The 27,768-nt window shown below is 41.1% G+C and overlaps 1 protein-coding gene across 1 annotated transcript in view; it reads left to right on the forward strand.

Moving 5' to 3' along the window:
- GALNT16 (polypeptide N-acetylgalactosaminyltransferase 16) overlaps positions 1-27,768 on the forward strand; it is a 197,879-nt gene that overhangs the window by 100,432 nt on the left and 69,679 nt on the right. Inside the window, exon 3 of the mRNA XM_058161908.1 lies at positions 20,091-20,189. Within this exon, the coding sequence (XP_058017891.1) occupies positions 20,091-20,189 (99 nt within the window). The remainder of the gene's footprint in view (positions 1-20,090; positions 20,190-27,768) is intronic.

Raw genomic sequence — 27,768 nt, forward strand, 5'->3', positions numbered from 1 at the left:
AACAAATAAAAACAGACCAATGAGCAACCCATTGTTTTAAAAAGCATTTAAAGCTCACACTTGAATGATAATAGTAAATAATAGTGATTCAGGATGCAATCTGAGTTGGTTACTGAGATCAAAGGTTTATTGTTCCAAGCTTTCAATGAACTTCTCTCTCTTCAGAATATGTGCCCTGGGCTAGTCTACATGTTGTATCCATATGGTGCTTAGTTGTGTGTGTGTGTAGCTTTTAATTGTTAATTAGGGTGTTGATGACTGTCATTGATTGTTGATTTCTTGTGCTGCTGTGCCCTGGGCTTTAGGTACCTGATAAACTGGTGGTAAATCAGCACCCTTGTTGACTGACAGGGGCTCTGTTTTCCAGGCTTCAAACATTTCTCTGGCTATTTTTGTTCCTGCTTGGCCAACAATAGGAGTAGCTGCGAAATTGAATGCCTGCCCTTGTTCATTGCACTGTGAGGCTACCAATGAGTTTGGATCTCCTCATCTAACTGCTCACTCACGTTCTCACAATCTGGTGCTTAGCTTCCTTCTTATCTGGCCCACATAATTGCATGGGCAATCCATTCAGAGAATCCAGTAAATTAATTACATTTAAAGTTACTCCCACTTCCAAATGTAATTGTGATTCAAACTACCACATTCTGTGATTTAACTTAGTTTGAAACAGTGATTCAAAGCAGTTTTTGCAGCCTTTCCCTGCCCTACCTTGGCAAGCAAGTCCAAAATAAGAACAGTAAATAAGAAGGTCCTTTCTTGTAAATAAGGCTCTGTTGTGAATCTTTGATCTGTCATTGAGGCCGGGAAATAGTCTGATGACCACTGAAGGTCCTATGTGACAAGAAGTTAGAGCTATCGCATCTAGGCTGCAAACGTCTGAATGAACACTAGATCAGGGGTCTCCAACCTTGGTCCCTTTAAGACTTGTGGACTTCAACTCCCAGAGTCCCTCAGCCAGCAAAGCTGGCTGAAGAACTCTGGAAGTTGAAGTCCACAAGTCTTAAAGAGACCAAGGTTGGAGACCCCTGCACTAGATGACAACAAATAGTTAGATATTTTCTTGGCTTTTTGAAGTGGTATAGCTTTTTTTTGTGGGCAAAGAAGTCTTATGCTTCTTATATTTGGCCTTGTTTAAAAGTGCACTGGTGGCAGTCTAGAGATTTTCAGACTGGACAAGAAGTCACAAAAACAAACCAAGATTCTCTTAAAGCACATAGGTTTCAAACCGGGGTAAAATGCTCCCGGTTCAGACCAGATCACCCGATCTGGTAGCGATGGAGGCAGGTGGTTTGGAGAACTAGTAGCAAAAATCCCTGCCCCCACCCCCACGCCCAGCTGAGCCGCGCGATCATCAGAGGTTGTTTTTTTAACTTTTAAAAGCATTTTTTCTTTGGCTGAAAAAATGCTTTTAAAAGCATTTTTCTTTGGCTGAAAAATGCTTTAAAAGGCTCTTCTGACAATCCCAGCTGAATTGCCTGATCGTCAGAGGCTTTTAAAAGCATTTTTTCTACAACCTCTTCGGCCAAAGTTTGTTAAAAATGCTTTTAAAAGGCTCCTCTGGCAATCCCAGCTGAGTTGCCTGATCATCAGAGGCTTTTAAAAGCATTTTTTAATAACTAACCTCTTCGGCTGAAGAGGTTGTAGAAAAAATGCTTTTAAAAGTAAAAAAAAAGTTGGCCACGCCCACCCAGTCACATTACACCCACCCCCCCGCAAGCCACATCCACAGAACTGGTAGTAACAAATGTTACATTTCACCCCTGTTTCAAACTGATGGAAAATAGGCCCACTGTCCTCTCCTTATTTTCTTTCTGACTTCCCCATGTCCGCCTGATATTCTGTGTGGTCTGGGACCCTATTTATTAAAGTTCCAGATGAAGCAGTAAAATTATGTTCATGCAAGATTTCTCAGCTGAAGATATGGATCGGGAATAGAAGGGATGGGGCTGCATTTACTGTCCTGTTAGCTTTTCACCTTAAAGGTCTGGGGGAAGCTATATGTCTTTATGGTTTTTTCTTCAATATTCAATGCAGTTACTGTACCATCTCCAAAATTCCTTTGAGTGGTACCCAGTTAATTTTTCTGGCTCATGAAATGTTTTCTATTAGTTGGTAACCATAGTTTCCTCATTTGGATAAACATTAGGAAGCTCTGGTTAATTAGATATTTTCTTATCTGATCATTTTGCTACAAAGAAGAGATTACATGTACAGGTGTATGACTCATTCTGAATGTGCCCAGTATTAACAAAAGAGCACATTACACCTGACACAACAAAGGGCCAGATTTAAAAAAAACAAAACAAAAAAACACCCATAGGCTTATTAAACTGAGATACAATCTTCTGAAACTTCTATTATCATCTGTTATGTTTTCATTGCGATTGATGTTTGAAGATATTTACGCTTTACATTGATATTGATTTTAAAATTATGGATTTTTGTTCATTTTTTCCACAATTTCTTTTTGCTTCAGAACATTATAGGGCCAATTAGAAAAAAAAGATCAGGAAATCCATATATTTCTCTTCTGAGACAAACCATTTATGAGACTGACAATATGAATACCAATCTGTTTTTCCATTATTATCATTGTAAACCATTTGTTTTATATTCTTGAACCTAATCCAGTTTTAGAGAGTAGGAATGTTCAAAACCAAGGGAGGTTGCATTGTGTTTTTTTTGTTTCAAGGTCAGAATGGTTGTTTTGAATGTTCTTTGAGTCCTGCCAACCAAACACACACTGCCATCATATCCTGGCTGGAAGCTTTGGTTAACAAGCAAATATTCTTGCTTGCCAGCTGTAACACAAAGAGAAGGAGAATTTTGACTTGAATCATAATAGATAATCTCTTCTCCCCCACCCCCATTTTATTGCTTGTGAGATGTCTTCTAAATGGAGAATAATATGATTCATTTGCATGTCTCTTTGGTCCCTGCTGAGTAATGCCACACTGGGTAGAAGTTGATGTGATCCCCTGCTGTGTTTCTAATGCCCGTGCCTTTTGAATAACCGTAGGATTCAGCTATGATTCCTCCCACAATCTTCCATCCAATTTTATCCTGCTCTCAATCGTCCTTCATGTATGTTCAGTGATGAAGTTAGCTCTGAAGCCACAAAGTACACCCAGCATATGTTGTCTGGAGGCAATGCTCTGCCTGGATGCCCACAGGCTAGATGGACCTTTCTAAGCGTCATGTCATTACTTGTCTGCCTGAACTCAGCTGTTCAGAGTTACAGAATCAAGTCAAATATGAATCAATGCAATCAATTCATGGACCTCAGCATCAGAGTAGAAGATCTAGCATAGAATGTGCACACAGGCACCTATATTTAAATTAATCAGGCCTGCACAGTGTGTTTTCAAAACAGCTTTGTTATACTGGTTATAGCTTGTTTTTTTGCTGTTTGCTTTAACTTGTAATTATTTGAGCTTCGGCAATGGTATCCATTGCTATTTCTGACTGCATTTAAAATACAAACATTCTGTGGTTTTAGTTGGTTTGCTCAAATTTTGACGTGCATGTAATTGGTACATGTTCTTACACCTTAGAGCTGTTGAATTTTCAGAGTAGATTGTAATTAGACTGTGCTGGGCCAGCTGAATATTTATTTACGTTTTGGAATTGTGCATTTTCTGCAAGGGCATGACAGCATGGCCCAGTGTATACTTAGTTTGTCTTTTTGGTCTGATGGGGCTTCAGGATTTAAAAAGATTTTAATATACTATGTATATGTGTGTGCATATTACCTGGTACAGGTTGCAAACATACTTAGCTTTCACTGGTTTTTTGTAGCCACAATCTGGTATACTTTTTTTAAAAAATCCCTTTTTCCCGTCTTTTCTTTTTCTTTAATATTTTACTGATTTTAAAAAAATACAATATTAAAAGATAAATAGAAAAAAAAAGATTCAAAACAAGAAAAACCTCAGAAAAGAACAAAAGTGAAGTGCAAAGAAAAAAAATGAATTCTGAGTTTCTTTAAGTAAAAAAATGTATCAAACTGTAGAAATATCAGAGGTTGTTTTTTCCCCCTGCAATTTCAAATTTTATCCCACCGGAACTCAGTCAATGCAGAAAATTTGAGTGGAACATTTTTGAAAGGGACTGTAATGAGTGCATGTAATTGGTACATGTTCTTACACCTTAGAGCTGTTGAATAAACCATCTTTTCTCTTTTGACTCTATTGTAGATATCAATCTGTTGTCAATTTTCCTATTATTTATGCCATTCTGATGTTGTGTGTAAATAAGCCCTGACTCCTAGCAACTGCCTGGATATTCCCATGCAGTTTTCTAGACAACATTTTTGGAAATGGTTAGCCCTTGCCTTCTTGCTAGAAATGAAAGACAGTGGCTGGTCCAAGGTCACCCAGCTGGCTTTGTGCCTAAGGCTGGAGTAGAACTCACAGTCTCCTGGTTTCTAGCCTGGTGCCTTTAACTAGTACCCCAAATTGGTTTTCATTCTTCCACATATCTTAATGCAATTTCCCACATATTTTATTTCTACTGCACTGCACATTAGTCAGCAAAACTGAACTTATAAGGCTGATCTTTCTAAATTCTTTAGACGCTATTGTAAAACTAGATTCTTAAAGATTGAGTCACCAGCTGTGCAAAAGAATGGTAAAAACTCAATAAAGTAACATCCTCCCCATAGTCTTTTTCCAGATATAGCTGGGCATTGCTATTTCCATTGAATTGCAAGCTGTAGAATGGATGTAGTGGGAAGCCCTAATCATTTACCAGTTGATACTTATTTAAGTGCATGAAGAGATAACAATGTATGAAACGGATGGTAGATAAGATTGCCAGCAGGCTACTGTTCAAAGCAATAGAGCTGGCAGGTCTATTGAACAGGATATGAATACTTCAACAATTCTTGACTTACGAAACAACACCTGGTGATTATACATTACCAGAAAGAATCAGTTGGCTTTACTGTCTTCAGAGATACTTGCTATCTTTAATTTCAATTGATAATCTCAAAGGGGGAAACTGTTTTTCAAAGACTGAGGGAGATATTTCTGTCATGAGTATTATATGAATTAAGTCATTATATGAATTAAGAAATATTAATGATATTGTAATACTTGTCCCAAATGCAAAGTTTTAGAAAATCGTTGCAATTCACCCAAGTCTTTCAAATCTCTAGAAGTGCAAGCAGCTTGTTGCCTTGAAGCAATCCATCATGAAGAGAAGCTCAGAGAGTTACCTTTTCCATCCTAAATGACAAGGGCAAAACAAATTTCCAGACCAGTGCTTTGCTGAAAACAGGCAACATGGAGGTGGTGGAATCCTTTCCCCATATTTCCCAGAATCCTGGGGTAAAAATCTGCCTATTTCACCATGCTTCCTATTGTGGTCTGGCAGCAGCCTACAGAGCTTGCAACGGACTCAGACAACAATGAGGCTGAGGAAAAGCATGGGCCAGTCCTGGAGGCTGGGGAAGGCCCAGATGAGGGCTGTGCGATGGAGGCTGAGGTGGGGCCAGGGCCATCGGGGAGTGAGGTGCGGACTCCAGAGCTTCCAGAGCCTGACAGTAGTGAGGCAGAGGAACAGGAGGAGCTTGTTCCTAATGCACACATGAGAAGAGCTGCCAGAAGGCAAGAGCAGCTCAAGCAAAGAGGATGACTTGGGAGTAGGGCCAAGAGATGATTAGCCCCTCCCATAAGGCTTTAAAAACCAGCAATGGCGTTTGGACTCTTTGCCCGAAAACAAGGTTGATAGCTTCACCTTGTTGCATTTATTTTGTATCTGTGTCTTCTGAACTTTTGCCAAGAAAGGCCTTTGGCAGTTTGCCTAATTGGACCAAGGTTGGTGATAAGACTGAGGAATTGTGTTGGGAGGAATTTGCTTTAATTTAGTTGAACTCACCTGAGAATGAAGTAATTCTCAGCTGTTTGAATAATGTTTGCTAACACTGACTGAGTTTCCTACTACCTACTTGGGCCTGGGTCACAACACTTCCATGAAGCCTATGGATGGGAGGAAGAGATTGAGGAACCCCCCATGCTTTCAGAAGTTCCCCACCAATCAGAATAATAACAGAATAACAGAATTGGAGGTCTTCTGGTCCAACCCTCTGTTCAAGCAGGACACTCTATACCCATTTCAGGCAAATGCTTGTCCAATCTCGTCTTAAAAACCTCCAATGTTGAAGAACCCACAACTTCTGGAGGCAAGTCGTTCCACTGATTAGTTCTGTCAGGAAATTTCTCCTTAGTTTGAGGTTGCTGCTTTCCTTGATTAGTTTCCATCCATTGTTTCTTGTCTTGCCTTCTGGTGCTTTGGAAAATAAGTTGACCCCCCTCTTCTTTGTGGCAGTCCCTCAAATATTGGAACACTGCTAATATGTGACTCCTAATCCTTCTTTTCATTAAACTAGACATACCCAATTCCTGCAATCATTCTTCATACGTTTGGCCTTCCAGTTCCCTAATCATCTTTGTTGCTCTGCTCTGCACTCTTTCTAGAGGCTCAATACCTTTTTTATATCGTGGCAACCAAAACTGGGTGAAATATTCCAAATGTGGCTTTATGAAGGCATTACAGTATAAAGTAGTATTAACACTTCTCTTGATCTTGGACTGCCTTGCTTTTCTTTGGCAGTTGCAGCCCATTCCTGGCTTATATTTAAGTGATTGTCCACTAGGACTCCAAGATCCCTCTCTCACTTACTACTATTGAGCCAGGTACCACCTATTCTCTACCTGTGCATTTGTTTTTTTCTTGCCTAAATGTAGAACAATTTTCTTGCCTAAATGTAATCAGTCTTCTCTTGTTTTTCCTAAGACATCTGATGTAGAACGCTTGGGTATGATTTTACATTTTGACCCTTTTTTTATTCCCCCCCCCCCGGATTAGTTTTTCTCCTCAAATCTTTGCTTAAAAGAATGTCTACAGTTGCTGCTCCTTTGTGTTATATTCCATCTTCTGTCAGCCTACAAGATGTCAGCCTACAAGGTAGATTTTATAAGGATCTCAACTCCACAGGAAGAGTAAAATAATATTTTATTGAAGTAAGCTATAGCAACAGAATCTTGTAAGTCTGCTTGTGTTTTATTGTCTCTCCCTCCCTACTGAGTCAGAGAGAACCAGCCGGAGTCTTTACCTAACACCATTCCAGAGTTTAAAGAACAATTCTGCCATTGCTCTTTTTATAGAATGGTTTCTGAATATTTCTTCCAAGGGTATCTGGAAGGTAAATATATACCTTAGCCAAAGCCCCAACTTCCTGAGTCATTCCCAAGTGACAGAGAGGAGAAAGAGCTTTGTAGGTGGTTACAGTAACAGTAACAGAGTTGGAAGGGACCTTTGTTGTGTCTCGTCCAATCTCACCACAGCCGGGGCCTTCTTATCTGCTTCCGAACATGGAGGAATGTCCTAGTATGCCTCCCGGCCCCAGCCCTGGCTCCATGCCCAGACAGGCTGAAGAGGAGGAAGTATCTCCAGCCCCCAGCTCTGGCTCCATGCCCAGGCAAATGGAGCAACTAGACCCCTCCCCCTCCTCCACAGCATGTGAGCCTGAGGGAGGTCAATTGCCAACAGCTGCAGACTGGCGTGACCCTCATGTCAGAAGACTTGATAGATGGAGGCAAAAGAAGGAAGGGAGGGGCAGGCCTGGATAAGTGCTGAGTCATGGAGCCACACCCCATGGCCTGTATAAAGGACCTGCTTTCTGGCATTCTCTGAGTCAGGCAAAGTCTAAACTTATCTTGCTGAAGTCACTTTCTGGTCTCCTGCCTGCCCTGAGGACTTTGCTAGGACTTTGGCAGAGCTGCAGAGGCACGCCTGATTTGGATTTCCCTGACCCGGCCGTCAGCGGAGGAGTGGGACACGACAACCTTGGAGGTCATCTAGTCCAATCCCCTGCTCATGCAGGAGACCTGTACTAGGGATTCGAACTGCCGAACTGCCGACCTTTTTGATCAACAAACTCAGTGTCTTAGCCATTGAGCCACCTAGTCAGGCTGGTTGTGCACTGGGGCTTTCCATTTTTTCTTCCCAATCTCACAAACTCTACGCAATTGCCTAATTTTTTGCTGCTGCATGCTAATTATCTGTAAGCACTTTCTGGAACATGGGCTCTTTGCTCAGAATAAGGGAAAGGCTATGTGGGGAAGGAACTATATAGGCAAATGTGTATATTATATTTAATTAAAATAATCTTGACCGACTTGTTTTAAAGTTTGGGGAGGGGCAATTATAATCAATCAGTTAAATTAACTTAGTTTATTTCAGCTCATTTAATTTTGTCCCCAACATGTCTACATTTCAAAATGTATTCTGGTGCACACACAACTGAAAAACCATTGAAGCCCACGTTAAAAAAAAAAAGTACATCTATGGAATATGCCTAATCATCCATTTTCAATTTGAGGATGACAGTTTTAATGGTAAAAGATTGCATATGATCATCTCTCATCTGGCAGGGCTGTAGACATAATAACAATAATAATGCCTTCTTTTAGCTTGCTTTCTTATCAAGTAGTCCTTTTCTGAGGACCAGCGGGTTGACTTTGAGAAGAAAAGATAGGTTTCAAAAATGCCACACATAATTCAAGCCCTGAGTCTGCTTTCAAACCAGCCAAAAGCTGGTTCACTTGACGTGACTTTACTGATCTCTTTGGGAATCGCTGAACGAGTTAAGCATTCAATTCATTTTTTTCCCCAAGCAATACAAGGATGATTTGGGATTCATATCAGCAGTGTGCTTTCAAAGTCAATTTTGGAAGAACATCTGCTCTTATTAAGACTACTTCATTCTGCTTTACTACACTTATTGTTGTCTTTTCTTATTCAGAACCTCGTCCATTAGGCAGAGGTGGTGACTAAGAATACTTAATGAATTTAATAATAAGATGAACATTTGGATCATTCAATGACATATGTACATTTATCAAGCAGCTGTAAGACTCGACTTTTATATATGCTTTTCCTATAAACGTTTAATGTATGAAGTGGTTTTTACATAGTCCTAGTGCCAGGTTTGTATAGTGCCTATTTTAAAACACTATTATATTACACCTTGGGCAGGCAACCCATACTTTTGTACTGATCAGGATTTATATTCTTTGAAGTCATCTGGTCATTAGCATTCTGAGGGTGGTTGTAAGTTTTTTTAAATGACTGAATGTAAATCCTTCCACCTCCTACCAATCAATTGAGGAAGCTTCTTAGATGAGAAGCAAAATGTTTTCAAAGGAAAAAAAAACCAAGAAAGTCCAGTTGCCTTTTGGAAAAAGCATCTTTGGGACAACCATGTCTGGATGATTGAGAATCTCCATAGTCATCTGGTCCTTCTTATATTGAAAAAAAAAATTGAAATTTTCTGTTCACCAGAAGCTATTTAGAGGTATCACAGATACTTTGGGAGCTGCAAGCAGCATATGGTCCAACCATGATTAGGATCCAGGTGTTCCTGATTGATACCTTTCTATGGAAATGTCTATTCTATATTTCATCCCATGCTGAAAAAAGCACAAAAAATCCTTTGTGCAAAGTAACATAAGACATAAAAACATATGTAATTTCTCTATATTAAATAGAATGTAAATGAGTGCAATAAGATACTAATGTGCTTAATTGTAGCTTTTCCATTTACCTTTCATTAGGGCTTGGAAATTACAATAATTGACTAGTGTCATAATAATAAAACGGTGTATGAAAAAGAATTAGATGCTACTTAGGGTAGTTATTAACAATAGCTATGAACGTAGAGATTAAAAATACTATCAATTCAGTAATAACCATAAACAGTAGTAATATATAGAATAATCTCATTTAACTAAGTCATGAATAGAATAGTTGCTTTTCCTAGCTTTGGGTGGGTGGGGGAAAGCTACTTTAAAAGGCACCTTGGTGAGCTAAGTATTCATGCTATCAGCTTGACTCCTTTATGGTGGCCCTTCCCAGGGGTGAAATCCAGCAGATTCTGACAGGTTCTGGAGAACTGGTAGCGGAAATTTTGAGCAGTTTGGAGAACTGGCAAAGACCACCTGTGGCTGTCCCTAGAACGGGGTGGGAATGGCGATTTTGCAATATCCTTCTCCCAGAAGTGGGGAGGGAATGGGGGTTTTGCAGTATCCTTCCCCTGGAGTGGGGTGGGAATGGAGATTTTGCAGTATCCTTCCCCTGCCACGCCCACCACTGGTCTTTTCCTTTTTCTCTTACCTATCCAATGCTTTGAATATCTCTACTTAAAGCTTTGGCCTTTATTGCTTTAATATTGCTGCAATAATTACTGCTACTGAGTATTGAGGATCTTCACTTGGAGGCCTTATATCTCCACTCTCTTTTTAACAATATTTTTACCAGTGATAAAAGACTGACATACTTCTAGATGGTAGCTTCCAAAATTGAGTTAGAGCTGACTGATTAACACATTCATTAACCATACATGGCAGTGGAAGAAGACAGTTAAATGAATGGATGGTCCTGGAAGACCCGGAAAATGCATGGTCTTCCTATCTATCTATCTATCTATCTATCTATCTATCTATCTATCTATCTATCTATCTATCTATCTATCTATCTATCTATCTATCTATCATATATCTGTCTGTCTGTCTGTCTTCTATCTATCAATCATCATCTATTAAATTTATTGGCCACCCATCTTACCATAGGTATTCACTTTAATGAATAGGAGGCACTTAGAAGCAGCTGAGAAAAGCTTTTTCATTTTAATTGTGTGACACTTTGTTCCTTACACCTCTTTGAGAACTGAACTCACCTTACTCCTACTTCAGTAATGCTCATTGATTTACTGTCTAGAGAGAGCAATAGTAGCTACCAAAGTTACGAATGGGTAACTTATTTGTACAAGTGGTACAAGCCCAAACTTTTTTTTTTGCTAAATGAGATATTTAAATGAGTTTTGCCCCATTTTACAACCTTTCTTGCCACATTTGGTAAGTTAATGACTGCAGTTGTTAGGTTAGTAACACAGTTGTTAAGTGAAGGTCACTTCCCCCATTGACTTTGCTTGTCAAAAGGTTGCAAAAGATGATCACATGATCCCCAGACACTGCAACCATCATAAGAATAGAATTTTTTATTGGCCAAGTGTGATTGGACACACAAGGAATTTGTCTTGGTGCATATGCTCTCAGTGTACATAAAAGAAAAGATACGTTCATCAAGGTACAACATTTACAACACAATTGATGATCAATATATCAATATAAATCATAAGGATTGCCAGCAACAAGTTATAGTCATACAGTCATAAGTGGAAAGAGATTGGTGATGGGAACTATGAAACGATTAATAGTAGTGCAGATTCAGTAAATAGTCTGACAGTGTTGAGGGAATTATTTGTTTAGCAGAGTGATGGCCTTCGGGGAAAAACTGTTCTTGTGTCTAGTTGTTCTGGTGTGCAGTGCTCTATAGCGTCGTTTTGAGGGTAGGAGTTGAAACAGTTTATGTCCAGGATGCGAGGGATCTGCAAATATTTTCACGGCCCTCTTCTTGATTCGTGCAGTATACAGGTCCTCAATGGAAGGCAAGTTGGTAGCAATTATTTTTCTGCAGTTCTAATTATCCTCTGAAGTCTGTGTTTTTCTTGTTGGGTTGCAGAACCGAACCAGACAGTTATAGAGGTGCAAATGACAGACTCAATAATTCCTCTGTAGAATTGGATCAGCAGCTCCTTGGGCAGTTTGAGCTTACTGAGTTGGCGCAGAAAGAACATTCTTTGTTGTCCTTTTTAATGATGTTTTTGATGTTAGCTGTCCATTTGAGATCTTGCGATATGATAGAACCCAGAAATTTGAAGGTTTCTACTGTTGATACTGTGTTGTCAAGTATTGTGAGAGGTGGAAGTATGGAAGGGTTTTTCCTAAAATCTACCACCATTTCTACGGTTTTGAGTGTGTTCAGTTCCAGATTGTTTTGGTTGCACCACAAGGCTAGTCGTTCGACCTCTCGTCTATATGCGGATTCGTCATTGTCTCGAATGAGACCAATCACTGTTGTGTCATCTGCGAACTTCAGTAGCTTAACAAATGGATCATTGGAGATGCAGTCATTGGTAAACATGAGTCAGTTGCCAAGCATTTGAATTTTGATCACACGCTCATGGGAATGCTGCAACAGTCGTGCGAAAAATGGTCATAAGTCACTTTTTTCAGTGCTGTTGTAACTTTGAATGGTCACTAAGTGAACTGTTTTAAGTCATGGATTACTTGTACAATAGGAAAAGGAAATGCTCATATTACTCAATAATAAGTTTTGCTTTGCTCTAATGTATGGAGAGAAAAAGTGTATGTGAGGAGAAGAGAAATGTCTATTTAAAGTTTTTGAGGGTGAAAAACTGTGTGGATGTATCTTTTTATACAGAGCAGTTGCTAAAGAATGAACAAAATTCTTTAGAACAGCGGTTCTCAACCTGTGGGTCGCGACCCCCTTGGGGATCGAATGACGATTTGCCAGAGGTCGCCTAAGACCATCGGAAATATGGGAAGTATACTTGCAAGTCGAAGAATCGCACTCCAATGGTTAACTCCACAAGCCAGCTGCAGGCTCTTCAAACAATGTAAGCCGCCCTGAGTCTTCGGAGAAGGGCGGGATATAAATGTAAAAAAAAAAAAATCGCTAGCCGAATTCGGCTTCAGGCGTGATGAATTAAAAAAAAGAGAAATCTTTGCTCTGATGTCTCCCTCTCAAGCCAGCTGCAATCACTCCCAATCGCTAGCCTAATCTGGCTTCAGGCGCGATAAACTTAATAGGGGAGGAGTCTCCGCTTTAATGCCTCCGTCCTCAAGGCAATCGCAAGCAGTTCATATCGCTAGCCAATACGGCTTCAGGCGCGATAAATTAAAAAAAAACAGTTTGCTGCTTTTTTCCTCCTTCTGCAGCTGCTGAGGCGTGCTGAGATCGCTGCCTATCACCGCGATGAATTTTACGGTTATTATTTACATTTTTTTATTATTTACATTTATATCCCGCCCTTCTCCGAAGATTCAGGGCGGCTTACAGTGTGTAAGGTTGGGGTCGCCACATTGTGGGGAATTGTATTAAAGGGGTTGCAGCACTATAAAGGTTGAGAACCACTGCTTTAGAACATGTATTCTTGCATTTTGTTCTTAATTCTAGACTGTCATCTGAAGAACCTGACTAGGATGGACACAATTTTGCTCTAGAACAAGGACTTTCAGATCAATTGAAAAGGAAAGAATCCAGGAAACATGGTTTGTTCTAAGTAAGATCCCAAATGATCTGACTTCAAATCTGGCATGGTTAGAAATCTCTCTTGAAACACAACCTTGCTTTCAAAAACTAGACAGCAGCTGAAGCTTAACGTATCATATACCAATAGATATATGGTTTACTGTATAGAAGTAAGCCTCATATCTTATGTACACAGATTTGCCTATGCAGAACACAGAAACATGTGGATTCATACATATGTATCTGCATATTTTTCTGCTCAAAGGACTTTTGGCCTCCCCCCCAAACTTGGCTTGAGATTGTGAAGCACCCATTTCATTTTTTATATAACGGTTCTGTTCCATTTGTGGAGTATCACCATTCAGTTTCAATCCTCATTCTCACCCCTCCTTCTGCTGAATTTGGAGGTGCCAAGTGAATCTCCCTTTTTCATGTGTGGGAAAGATGGGCATTGTGTCTCTCCTATGCCAATTCATCAGGAGCGCCCTCCAAACAACTTTGGGGCATGCAATCTTTGTGTCTCTTTCAGTACCTGCGGAAATATCTCCCTCTCTTCCTTCATATAACATTCCTTCACTTCTTCATATAACTTTCCTTCACTTCAAAATCGAAATTGTTGGCAAGCACTGAGTCAGCACTCCAGAGTTAATAGCAAAGCCCAGTTCCCAAGGAAAAAAATCTGAAGCATTAGCCTGCTCAATAAAGGAGCAGGTAGGATTTGGTGAAGGAGTATAAACGATGAAAAGTACTGATACTCTTCGAGCACTTAGTTGGTGCTTTGGAGGTGAGACAGGGGTACTTATGGGCAAAATGGCCAGGTCCTCCATAATATAAAGACAGACCATGTATGTTCCAGGAGATAAAAGTTGGACTAGCTCATAGTCCATAGTGCATGGGTGTAACATCAAAGTCTCTGATCCGCAAGTGGGCACAGACAGAAAGAATGGAAGATAAAGGTGGTATCTTTATTAAAGGTAAAGGTTCCCCTTGCACATACATGCTAGTCGTTGCCGACTCTAGGGGGTGGTGCTCATCTCCGTTTCAAAGCCGACGAGCCAGCGCTAGTCCGAAGACGTCTCTGTGGTCATGTGGCCGGCATGACTCAACGCCAAAGGCGCACGGAACGCTGTTACCTTCCCACCAAAGGTGGTCCCTATTTTTTCTACTTGCGTTTTTACGTGCTTTCAAAACTGCTAGGTTGGCAGAAGCTGTGACAATTAATGGGAGCTCATCCCGTTACACGCCAGCACTAGGGATTCGAACCGCCGAGCTGCCGATCTTTCGATCGACAAGCTCAACGTCCTAGCCCCTGAGCCACCGCTGCAATTCCTGAAATTTCTCATCAATACAAATTAGTTCTGCCTGTTTTGAGCAATGCTGTTTCCCACATCATTCATCCCTTTAATAAATGGAGACCAATAGAGAAGGAATCTATACAATATAAGGGAAAGGCTATAGTACTGAAAAATATATCAACCTATTGACTTGGAAAGATCTGCTTTTGAGTCTAACGCTCTGTTCGGTGCAGGAATTTTAAAACATTCCTGGCAGTTGGCTGTCCAGTGGACATGGATCCAGAAAAGGAAGCCCATCGTTTTGGTAATTGGTTCCACTATTGTTCTGTTCTTACTCTTAGGATTCATTTGTAATTTGCCTTCCTAAAATTTAAATTCATTTTTTTCATGTCCTGTGTTCTGTGCTGATAGAGAACAGGTCTTTATCTTCTTTATCTATCTTTATCTTCTTTATCTATCACCTCATTCTTTTCTTCTCAATATTAACAATTACCTTCTTCCATCTCACATTACAAAACTGATTCTGTAATCCTTCAATAATTCTTGCTATCCTTTCTGAAACTGTCCACTTTCTAAAAAAGCTTCTTAAAATCTGGTGCTTACTTAGATCAATATTCAAGATGTGATCTGACCAAAGTGGAATAAAATAAAATTATAGCTTCCCATAATTTGAATTCTGTACTAATGTTGCAATCTAACATTTTATTTGTCTTTTTAGAAGCCATATCAGGTGCTGTTTCATATTTAGTTTGCATCCTATCAGAAATTCAGGTTCTTTTCCAGAAGTACAATATCACGATCATTTCAGCTATCCTGCATCCCAGGGGTAGTCAACCTTTTTATACCTACCACCCACTTTTGTATCTGTGTTAGTAGTAACATTTTCTAACCGCCCACCGGTTCCACAGTAATGAGCCATGTATCGTCGTCTGTGAATGCCTCTTGAGCATTGTGGATTGGGTTTGGGGGGTGGGTGCCAGCTACCAGCTCTGCTTGTCTGTTATAGCTGGATGGTGTGGGAGGAGATGCGCGAGCTATTCTGGAACAAGGCTGTTTTATTTGCGGTCGCACTATAGCGCCATTTAGTTTCACTAATGCAGTGCTTCTCAAATAGTGGGGCGCGCCTCCCAGGGGGGGCGCAAGGCTCCGTAAAGGGGGGTGCATTTGACCTCAGCAAACACTGTCATAACAAGCTAAGCCCCGTGTTTATGTCTCTGTATCGGATACGCGGGGGGCGCGAAAAATGTTTTCTTCTTCCTAGGGGGGCATGACAGAAAATAATTGAGAAGCACTGCACTAATGTAACGTGACCTAAACTTATGTGTGGGCGATACAAATAGTATATTTTCAGACATTTAAATTGTCACTTGGAATTTTATGTAAACCTAATGAAAATGTTTTAAATAATGCTATGAAATTTTTTTAAAAAGTTAATTAAATAAAAAAAAAAGGAAAGTGCTTCCGTATCGGACAAAACCCCTCCTGCCCACCATGAAAGCTGGAACGCCCACTAGTGGGCAGTAGGGACCAGGTTGACTACCACTGCTCCATCCTATTCCTTTGCATTTGATTTTTGTTTTCTAGGTGAAGAATGTTGCACTTGTTTGTGTTGAATCTAATTCTTTCAGTCCATTTCTCTAACTTATGAAAATCATTTTTACTTTATTTTTGTTTACTTGAGTATTAGCTATCTCTCTCATTTTTGTGAATTTTACAAATTTGATCAGCATTTACCCCACATTCTCAACGAAGTCATTAATAAAAATATTGAAAAGCCATGGGGCTAGATCAAAAAGCATATGGCATGCTATAAGATATGCAGCATTGGTCAGAAACAAGAAAAAGGTATGTGGACTGAACTTCCAAAATGAAGAATATCCCGAGTTCATAGTATGTAATAATGCAAAACACAGAAGCAGGAATTTAATAAAATATTTAAAAACTGGTACTGTAGATATTCATGGATAAGCCAAGAATTTTAGGTCCCAAACTACACCTTCCCTCCCATTTGGGCTCAGCTTATCCGCATGTATGGTATTATATGGTAATCCTTGCTAAAGTACCTGTATATACAGTACCTGCACATAAGCCACACCAAAATACCATGAAAAATTGTCTGTGGATAAAACAATTATAAAAATTTGAAATGGAATCTGTCCTAGAAAACATTTATTGACACAAAATATGAAAATAAGTGAAGGCCTTTAGAATATATTGAAAAAACATATGAAAAATGCAGTTTATGGGCCATTTCCCCCCTCCCAATATTTTGGTTAAAAATTTGAGGCTTGGTTCATTTGTGGATGGCCCTTTCCACAAGTACATTTGTCTACAATTTTGTTGAAATGTTAAATTATATGCTTACTAGAATATACTCTAGGCCATTCAAAATGGCAAGGGACAGAAAATTATTGTGCTTTTGCTTCTCAATCCCATTTTTTGTGACTTCAAGTCAGCATTAACTCCTTGCATCTGCTTGGACCAGACACTGCAGTTTTCCTGGCAAGGTTTTCAGAAGTAGTTTGCCCTTGTCTGTTTCCTAGGGCTGAGAGTGACTGGTCTAACATCATCCAGCTGGCTTCATGCCTAAAATGGGACTAGAATTTCCAATCTCCAGGTTTCTAGACTGATATCTTAACCTCTATATCAGACCGGCTTGTTCTCAGAGTAGCACGAGTTATTTGATTTCTGCAGCTGTTATAAAGGCTGATTGAGGATCTGGACAAAACATGTGCTTGCATGTTTTGGCTGGCGTTGAAAATGGAGGTTGTCCTGGCTCTATGCCAATTTATCTGAAACCAGGTTAGTTTATGGCCAGTCTATTTTCTCATTGTAAAAATTCATCTCACTTTTTTCTGCAGTTTTAACTAACCCCCATCTCCCTTAGAGTTGCCAGGCCCCACCTGGAATATTATCTAGACTGTTATTTCCCCATTCTCCCTCACACCAGACACTAACAATGAGTGAAGAAAACACTTGGTTGCAGAAGGTATCAACAGGGATAATTTTTTACCATCACAGCTTAGCATACATTTTATGCACAATGGGGTGATTGCTCACAAATGATCAAATAAATGAACATCATATCTACTGGAAAAACAAGCAGAGCAGGGGGCTTCCTATTTTGTGAGGAATATGGTTTGTGTCTCTTACTTTAAGATTGGTGATGGTTATATATAGGGCAACTGATTGAATGCAGTTTGTTGCATTCTCCTGTTGCTTTGCCTGAAGAAATATTAATTGGCTTATTCTGTTTTCTGTATTCTCAGACTGGAAAAAGAAAAGATTATTTCAAGTTGGACAACAGCTACTAGTGTATAGGTGTAAAATTTGCTAATCCCATTGCCTATCCCTGTCCTGCTGCACACAGATGCTGCCAAAAGGAAATGGATTGGTTCATTCCTTCAACTTCCTCTCTTGTCACCAACCGGGTGACAATTGATCCCTCTTACTAATGAGGATTGTGGCTGGAGATGGAGGAAGGCCAGTTTTGATAGGAGGGAAATGTTGATGGGCTCGATCTCCTGTCAAAATTCACTCCAGGCTTTGCATACACTCTCAGCAGCTGATCTCCAGGCTCGATGAAGATGCCAAGTAGGAAGAGCTAGTTGGTTCCTTCAAAGCTCCCAATCTCTGATCACAGTCAGTCATGGGAGCATTATGTAGTGGGTAATGAGCCTGCACCTCCTTCTCTTGCCATCCATCACACCCTGCCAGCTGTTAAGCTAAGCTAATTTTAAACATAGGTTTAGTAAGAGGTAGAAAACAGTACTTTAAAGCAGGGGTCTTCAACCTTGGTCCCTTTAAGACTTGTGGACTTCAACTCCCAGAGTTCCTCAGCCAGCTTTGCTGGCTGAGGGACTCTGGGAGTTGAAGTCCACAAGTCTTAAAGGGACCAAGGTTGGAGACCCTTGCTTTAGAAATAGGATCACTACTATGGAACTGGAGCCTCAAAAGATAGCTAAGGCTGTCTTGTATAAGAGTTGGGGGTGAGATGAAGCAATATCATGAAGATAAAGCCAAAAAGAGAGGGAGGAAGATTTGTTGGACAAGTTCATGTTATGTTTAGTGCAAGTGATGATTTTATTCTTAGGATTTTAACTAAACAGCAGTGATGGAAGATGCAGGTACTATGTATGTATTTGGGGATTTGTAGCCTATTTAGGATGGATTTGCACTTAGCTGAAGTTCAAGTTGGAGATTCTTTCAAGAACCATTGCACAAGGTATACAAAGGAAAAGGATCTCAGATAAGGATCTGCTTCTGTTGAAATAAATCTTACAATGCAAAGCTCTGAGAGATTCTAATTGTTTCCAATATAAGTTGCTACAGGAGAAGTTTGCCAGATATGAAATAATGCATGCTAGATCTACCGATCCTAGTCCATGGTTTAGCCATATGGATCACTGCTAGGCAGTTAGTAGCACTTCAGCCTGTCATGTGATATCATAAGAACCACAATTTAAAATGTAAGCAATATTTCACATAATTAACAACAATTTAAAATTGCAAAAGGTTCCTGAGAGCATAGCTTGTAAGAATTCAGCTATTTTTAAAATGTAATTTTGTGGGTCAGTGATGACATCTAGTGAAGTTCTGAGGTCCGTGGTTTCTGATCATTTTGGCTTAAGTAACTGGCAGTGACTGAGAACGAAGACAATAGAGGACAATACAGGGGACAGCAGTTTTCATGGTGGATATAGTTTTCCGTTAACTCAAGGATGGATGGACAGCACTCTATCAAGGGTATTGTGCAAAAGCTAATATAGTTGCTTTCTGCATTATGTTTCTCTCCCTCAACATATCATAGCCTTTCAGTGTCTGGCAGTTGTTAATTTGGTTGATTGCTTTTTCCAGGTCAGATTGCTGAGCCAAGGATCCGCTTTGAAACTTTGTAGGCATGGGACATACTGATGTGAAAGATCCAATCTCTCCCACTAATCACATCAGAAGAGCCACATACAGGACAGTGTCTGGGGATCAGAAGGGAGGGGCCATTACTGAACACACCTAGAGTAGCCAATAGAAGCTGCTCTGATCCCATTCTTTCAATTCAAACAGTCTTTCTGAGTGTATGTGATTTGGATAATGTCAGCTTAACTGCTCCATGCATCCTGCTATTAAGAGCATGAGCTCCACTCTCCCCAGTTGCTGCTGAGCCATGTAACTACATGCCACATCACCTCATCATCAGCTGCTAGGTTTGTGGAAAAATTAAGACCACCTGCTGATTTAATCCATCCTGGATTTACATCTGCGTCTTTCTTCCCACCCCTGTATCAGTTATGCAGCAAAAGGTATAAATAGGTGCCATCTTGTGTCTTGATGGCATTGAATCTACAGGCTTGTTAACAAGTGTTCCTGGCAGTTATAATCCAATGTGTGCTAAAGCCTGTTGTCAACACTGCCAGCATGTGATGAATTGCAATTGTATAAAATATGCTGTATGGGAAATGTGTTGGCAGGTTAACAAAATTCAGTTGGGTGCTAAATACATGTATCAGGACTGGTGAGCTTTTACCAGATCGGGATTTTCTTCATGATTTAGTTAGTTCTCCAGAAATGGAGGCATGCACTCTGTTTGATGAAAACTCTTTTTCTCATTTGTTACAGATGTGCATCAGTTCACTACAGCGCAGACCTGCCGGCCACAAGCATTATTATCACTTTTCACAACGAGGCTCGCTCCACATTGCTCCGTACAGTGAAAAGGTACTTTTCATACTTTTAGACCTCGGAGCCATGCACCTAATGTATGCAAGAATTAATTTCCACTGTGATTAATGCAGTGTATTCTAATAAAGAGAGAACAATCTAATATTGAAATCCCAGGCACAGAAGAAAGTCTTGTTGAACTCAACATGACATATGTCTGACTAAGGTTGCCCTCATTTGACTGTTAATCTCTGTTAATATTAAAAGAGCAACTGGATAGGCATTTGTTCAGATCCATGGGCTATTTTTCAGAAAATGCAGCATTAGCTCAAATTGTCTGATCTGTATCTCACATCCTTCTCGATTTTCAGAAGCATTGCTGTTTCTGTAATCATAGCATTATTATCAGGATCATTTTAAAACAAAACAAAGTCATTAATCCTATACTTGCATCTCACCCCTCATTTTTAAATTAAATGTTGCAAATCGTGATCATCAGCAACTATTACTATTTCTAATAATATTACTTGGAACAGCTTACATCCTGTGACTGATACCTTTAGCACCATCAAACAACAGCATCTGATTATCCCAGGTCTATGGGAAGGACTCAATAGATTGAGAAAAATGCAAAACATCTTGATGACTGTGTGACCAACCATAATAGTAATCCCCCCAAGTAAGGCACTACCTTGACCTGGTTGTGGAACTTGTGTGCTCTAAAGAAGATGAGAGCTATGGCAGAAGTTCAATGATATTGGACAGGTCTCATCAGAGGAACCAGATGAAGATAGTGTTTCTCTCATAAACAATATAATGAAATGTAATTTACAAAAACCCATACCACATCAGTCATCACCTAGGTCAACAAAGACTATGCTAGATGTTAGAGTTCCTGGACATCTAATGAAAAATCAGCTATAGAGCTAATAACTGTTGGCTGAACAACCAGGCTAGCAGCTGCAGGCCTACTGGAAGAACTGCTTGCAGATATACAAAGATTGAAAACAAAGAAATGATGTGTTATTACAAATCAAGTAATAATCAAACTGTTCCAATATCTCAGGGGTTGCCACAAAGAAGAGGGAGTTAAACTATTCTCCAAAGCACCTGAGGGTAGAACAAGAAGCAATGGGTGGAAACTAATCAAGGAGAGATGCAACTTAGAACTAAGGAGAAATTTCCTGAAAGTTAGAACAATTAATCAGTGGAACAACTTGCCTGCAGAAGTTGTGAATTATTATTATTATTATTATTTATTAGATTTTTATACCGCCCTTCTCCCGAAGGACTCAGGGCGGTTTACAGCCCAAAAAATAAGAACCCAAGCAATGTACAATTAAAACAAAATTAAAAAACTTATTAAATAACTGGCCGAGATTTAAAAACATTTAAAATCTAAAAACCCTTAAAATTCATCTAGAAATTTAAATTTAACAATTTAAAATTTAAAATTTAAGCCAGCCCCGCGCAAGTAAATAAATACGTTTTCAACTCGCAGCGAAAGGTCTGAAGATCAGGCACTTGGCGCAAGCCAGGGGGAAGTTCGTTCCAGAGGGTAGGGGCCCCCACAGAGAAGGATCTTCCCCTGGGGGCCGCCAGCCGACATTGCTTGGCGGACGGCACCCTGAGAAGTCCCTCTCTGTGTGAGCGTACGGGTCGGTGGGAGGCATGAGGTAACAGTAGGCGGTCCCGTAAGTACCCAGGCCCCAAGCCATGGAGCGCTTTAAAGGTAGTAACCAAAACCTTAAAGTGCACCCGAAAGACCACAGGCAGCCAGTGCAGCCTGAGCAGGAGTGGTGTTACATGGGAGCCATGTGCGGCGCACTCTATCACCCACGCAGCTGCATTCTGAACTAACTGAAGCCTCCGAGTGCACTTCAAGGGGAGCCCCATGTAGAGAGCATTGCAATAATCCAAGCGAGAGGTAACAAGAGCATGAATGACCGTGCATAAGGCATCCTGATAAAGGAAGGGGCGCAACTGGCGAACCAGGCGAACCTGGTGAAAAGCTCTCCTGGAGACGGCCATCAAATGATCTTCAAACGACAGCCGTCCATCCAGGAGAACACCCAAGTTGCGCACCCTTTCCATTGGGGCCAATGACTCGCCCCCAACAGTCAGCTGCGGCTGCAGCTGACTGTATCGGGGTGCCGGCATCCACAGCCACTCCGTCTTGGAGGGATTGAGCTTGAGCCTGTTTCTCCCCATCCAGACCCGTACGGCTTCCAAGCACCGGGACAGCACTTCAACAGCTTCGTTGGGGTGGCCCGGGATGGAGAAGTACAGCTGCGTGTCATCAGCGTACAGTTGGTATCTCACCCCAAAGCCACTGATGATCTCACCCAGCGGCTTCATATAGATGTTGAACAGGAGAGGCGAGAGAATCGACCCCTGCGGCACCCCACAAGTAAGGCGCCTCGCGGTCGACCTCTGCCCCCCTGTCAACACCGTCTGCGACCGGTCAGAGAGATAGGAGGAGAACCACCGGTAAACGGTGCCTCCCACTCCCAAACCCTCCAACCGGTGCAGCAAGATACCATGGTCGATGGTATCAAAAGCCGCTGAGAGATCTAATAGGACCAGGGCAGAGGAACAACCCCTGTCTCTGGCCCTCCAGAGATCATCCACCAACGCGACCAAAGCTGTCTCCGTACTATATCCGGGTCGGAAGCCGGACTGGAACGGGTCTAGATAGACAGCTTCATCCAGGTATTGGGGTAGCTGCCATGCCACCACACTCTCTACACTTCGCAACAAAGCAAAGGTTGGAGACCGGACGATAATTACCCAAAATAGCTGGGTCCAGGGAAGGCTTCTTGAGGAGGGGTCTCACTACCGCCTCTTTCAAGGCGGCAGGGAAAACCCCTTCCAACAAGGAAGCATTAATAATCCCCTGAAGCCAGCCTCGTGTCACCTCCTGTGTGGCCAGCACCAACTAGGAAGGGCACGGGTCCAGTAAACATGTGGTGGCGTGCAGCCTCCCCAACAACCTGTCCACGTCCTCGAGAGCCACAGGGTCAAACTCATCCCAGACAATCTCAACAAGACGCGACTCCGCCCTTTCACCTGGATCATCCCAATTTCGGTCCAAACCATCCCGGAGCTGAACGATAACCACTAAACTCCTTGGCACGTCCCTGCAAAGGGTCATCCCACGCCTCCTGGTGAAGGAGAGAGCGGGTCACCCGAAACAGGGCGGCCGGGCGGTTATCTGCCGACGCAATGAGGGTGGAAACGTAAGAACGCTTTGCCTCCCTCAATGCCACTAGGTAGGCCTTAGAATAAGACCTAACTGTGTCTGGTCAGCTTCGGAACGGCTGGACCTCCAGGTACTCTCTAGGCGTCTTCTCTGGCGTTTCATCTCCCTCAGCCCCTCGGAGAACCAAGGGGCCAGCTGAGATCTGCGCCGGGTCAGAGGCCGCAAAGATGCGACACGGTCCAAAGCCCCAGCCGCGGCCTGTTCCCAGGCCACAACTAGTTCTTCAGCCGTGCCGTGGGCCAGATCCTCAGGGAACGGCCTAAGCTCCGTCAGAGACCTCTCAGGGTCCATCAGGCGCCTGGGACGGAACCAACGCATTGGTTCCCTCTCCCTGCGGTGGTGGGTGGCGGTCCGAAAGTCCAGGTGAAGGAGAAAATGATCTGACCATGACACAGGTTCTGTCACTAAATGAATGCTCCAACACTGGAAATTTTTAAGAAAATGTTAGATAACCATTTGTCTGAAATGATTTCCTGCCTGGGCAGGGGGTTGGACTAGAAGACCTCCAAAGTCCCTTCCAACTCTGTTATTATTAAGTCCAAGAAGAAGAAAAGAATCCACTACCTCTATAAAGAACAACTTCCAGAATCATAAATAATAGAACACAAGCTAGTACACCAATGTCATTCTTCAATATAAAATAAAGTACTCACAAAATCAGAATTGGAAAAACAAAATCAGAATTGGAAAAACTGCAAAGGTCTACCCAGGGCAAAGAAATCGAAGCCTTGTCAGAAGTAACTCAGACTGTAAAGGCAAACTAGGGGGAGTTTGCAATAGAAACAACAACAGCAACAACAACAACAACAACATAACTATTGAATCATTTTCATCCCACCAGGGCCTCTGGTGGCTCAACGGATTAAGTCTGTCTGTTATTAACACAGCTGCTTGCAATTACTGCAAGTTCAAGTCCCACCAGGCCCAAGGTTGACTCAGCCTTCATCCTTTATAAGGTAGGTAAAATGAGGACCCAGATTGTTGGGGGCAATTAAGTTGACTTTGTATATAATATACAAATGGATAAAGACTATTGCTTAATACATTGTAAGCCGCCCTGAGTCTTCAGAGAAGAACAGGATATAAATTCAATTAAAAAAATAATAATAATAAAAAAATCCCCAAAAATATTACCTTCTCCTCTGCCTTCTCCTCAGAAAGAACAAAGCCCTCTATCAAAAAACTGAGCATCTAGAACAGCACAAAAACAACAGAAAAAGATTGCTTGAATTGAAACTTATTCCAAAGAAACAAATAGCACAAGTATTAAAAGATGCCAAAACTGCAATATCAAATATAAGCACTAAATCATTGCAGGAAGGAAACTAATTGTTGTGACCTAGGCTCACTTTGGCATAAAAGACACACTTAGTCTTAAACAACCCTATTTTATTATAACAACTGGGAATTACTTCATTCCCAAATTAGTCCAAATTAATTCCAAAACAAGTCCTTCAGAAAAAGTCCTTTGGCCTTATCACAAATCTTTATCTTCTTTGGCACCAGAGGCTTTTCTTGGCAAAGCCCCATGAAATTCAGAAAGAAGAGGCCCCGACTAAAAACAGATGTAGAAACGTTGCTTTCCTACAAAAAGCCCAAGAGCCTTTGCTGTTCTTTTAAGCCTTATGGGAGGGGCCAATCATCTCCTGGCCTTACTCCTGAGTCATCCTTTTTCCTTTAGCTGCTCTTGCCTTCTGGCAGCTCTTCACATGCATGCACTAGGAATAGGCTCCTTCTGTTCCTCTGCCTCTCTGCTGTTCACCTCTGGAGGCTCCGGAATCTGTGCATTGCTCCCAGATGGCCCTGGCCCCATCTCTGCCTCTGACACAGAGCCCTTGTCCAGGCCTTCCCCTGACTCCAGAACTGGCCGATTGTTCTCCCCAGCCTCCTCACTGTCCGACTCTGCTGCCAGCTCCGCAGGCTTCTAGTGGACCACAACACTAATATGCAACACAGTTACAGCTATATCTTGGATGCAAAATCAATAAATTGAAAGTCAAGCAGTCACCACCAAAATGGAAGCTCAGGTTAGAAACAAGATCAGTGTTCTTGCCCTAGCTTCTGCGAACCTAGTAGTTCGAAAGCATGTAAATGCAAGTAGATAAATAGGTACCACCTTGTAACAGCAGTCTGTGCACCTCGCCATACAGTTTTGCTGGCCACACGATGAGGAAAGTGTCTTCGAACAACCCTGGCTCACCTGGCTAAGAAAGGGAAATGAGCACTGCCCCCTAGAGTTAGATATGACTAGGAATAGAGGAAAACTTTACCTTTACCTTTGCTAAAATCAGATGCAAACAAGCTACAACAGATGAAAAAAAAAGTTGAAGGAAAAGATCAAATAAATATCTGTTCAAGAAGTATCACCTGGAAACCAGGAAGATCAAAGAAGCACTGGAAATAATAAAGCAGCAAATGACAGTTATAGCCTGGAAGATCAGCAAATACAAATCTCAAATTGGACATTATAGACAGAATCTCCAATTTCAGCTAAATCAGAAATGTTTCTACCAGTCCATTAATGGAGGGACGGCAACAAAGCAGTTAGCACCTGACAAAGAAGACACTGTGCAGTTCTAGGTACAGCTATGGGGCAACACAAAGACATACAAGAATGCAGCTTGGAAAAAGGGGGTACATAAGACTAGAAAAGAAACTGCAATGAAATAATTTGAAATAAGGGCAGAAATAGTGAAGAAAGGGGCAAGGAAAATCAAGAATTGGCCATCACCGGGTGAAGATGAACAGCATGGTTTTTGATATAAATTTCTGACTAGTTGTTGTGGTCTGCCAGCAGCCTGTGGAGCTGGCAGTGGAGTCGGAGAGCGATGAGGCTGAGGAAGAGCGTGGGCCAGTCCTGGAGGCTGGGGAAGGCCCGGATGAGGGCTCTGCGTCGGAGGCTGAGGTGGGGTCAGGACCATTGGGGAGTGAGGTACGGACTCCAGAACTTCCAGAGCCTGACAGTAGTGAGGCAGAGGAACAGGAGGAGCCTGTTCCTAATGCACACATGAGAAGAGCTGCCAGAAGGCAAGAGCAGCTCAAGCAAAGAGACGACTCAGGAGTAGGGCCAAGAGATGATTGGCCCCTCCCATAAGGCTTTAAAAACCAGCAATGGCATTTGGGCTCTTTGCTGGAAAACAACATTGATAGCTTCATCTTCTTGCATTTATTTTGTATCTGTGTCTTCTGAACTTTTGCTAAGAAAGGACTTTGGCAGTTTGCCTAATTGGACCAAGGTTGGTGATAAGACTGAGGAATTGTGTTGGGAGGAATTTGCTTTAATTTAGTTGAACTACTATGAGAATGAAGTAATTCTCAACTGTTAGAATAAAGTTTGTTTGTTTTTACACTGACTGAGTTTTCTACTACCTACTGGGGCATGGGTCACAACACTTGTCTACACACACTTATTGCCAAGCAGTTTCACAATATATTGTAAGAAAGTGAAATTGAAGACTTTTTAACATTTAGTAAAACCTACTTGATAATAAAAACTGAAAGAATCAAGTCCTATGGAAATAACATCAAGCATCTGGATGAAGACAATCATTACAAATACTTGAGTATCCTTCAAGCTGACAACATCAGGCACACTAGAATCAAGAAGGTGGTTAGAAATGAATACATCATGAGAGTGAAGAAGAACTTAAAGTCTAACTCAGTGGAGGAAATACCGTCAAGTCAATTAACACTTGGACAATTTCAGTCATTAGACACACAGTTGGAATAATGGATTGGATTCAAGCAGAACTAATCTGTATAAAAAGACTGGAAAAATAATAACAATGAATCATGCCCTTCATCCACACAGTGATTTTGACAAACTTTACTTATTAAAAAAATAGATTAATGTGGAATGTCGCAAGTACTCCTGGCAACTGAAGAAGAAAAACATGGCATATGAAGAATATCTAAAATGCACTGAAGCTGGTACATTATGAAAATTTACTGAGTACTTGAGAGACCAAATTGGCCTATAAAAAAAGCAAATGAAGAACAGAAAAGAGACAAGGCAAGGCTAAATATTTCATGGCCAAGGCATTAAAAAATCTAGCAGGCAAAACAGATAAAAAGACCTGGGAATGAAGAAGAGCAAGAAAGGTGAAGAAAGAGACAGAAGGGTTAATTTTAGCTGCATAACACCAAGCATTAAGAACAAATACATACAAAGCCAGAATTGAGAAGGCAGCAACAGATAGCAAATGCCATCTAGGAACAGCTGATATCTGCTACATGTGGGATGGATTCAGAGGCAGAAAGATTTTAAATTAAAACAGCTTTATTAGCAAAAAAAAAAAGTATTTTATACTTATAGAAACTGTATTTATAACTATATGAAGAGAGAGTTCCTAAGAGTCTATTTCTTAGTGTAAA

Source organism: Ahaetulla prasina, chromosome 1, assembly GCF_028640845.1.
Source record: "Ahaetulla prasina isolate Xishuangbanna chromosome 1, ASM2864084v1, whole genome shotgun sequence".
NCBI lineage: Eukaryota > Metazoa > Chordata > Lepidosauria > Squamata > Colubridae > Ahaetulla > Ahaetulla prasina.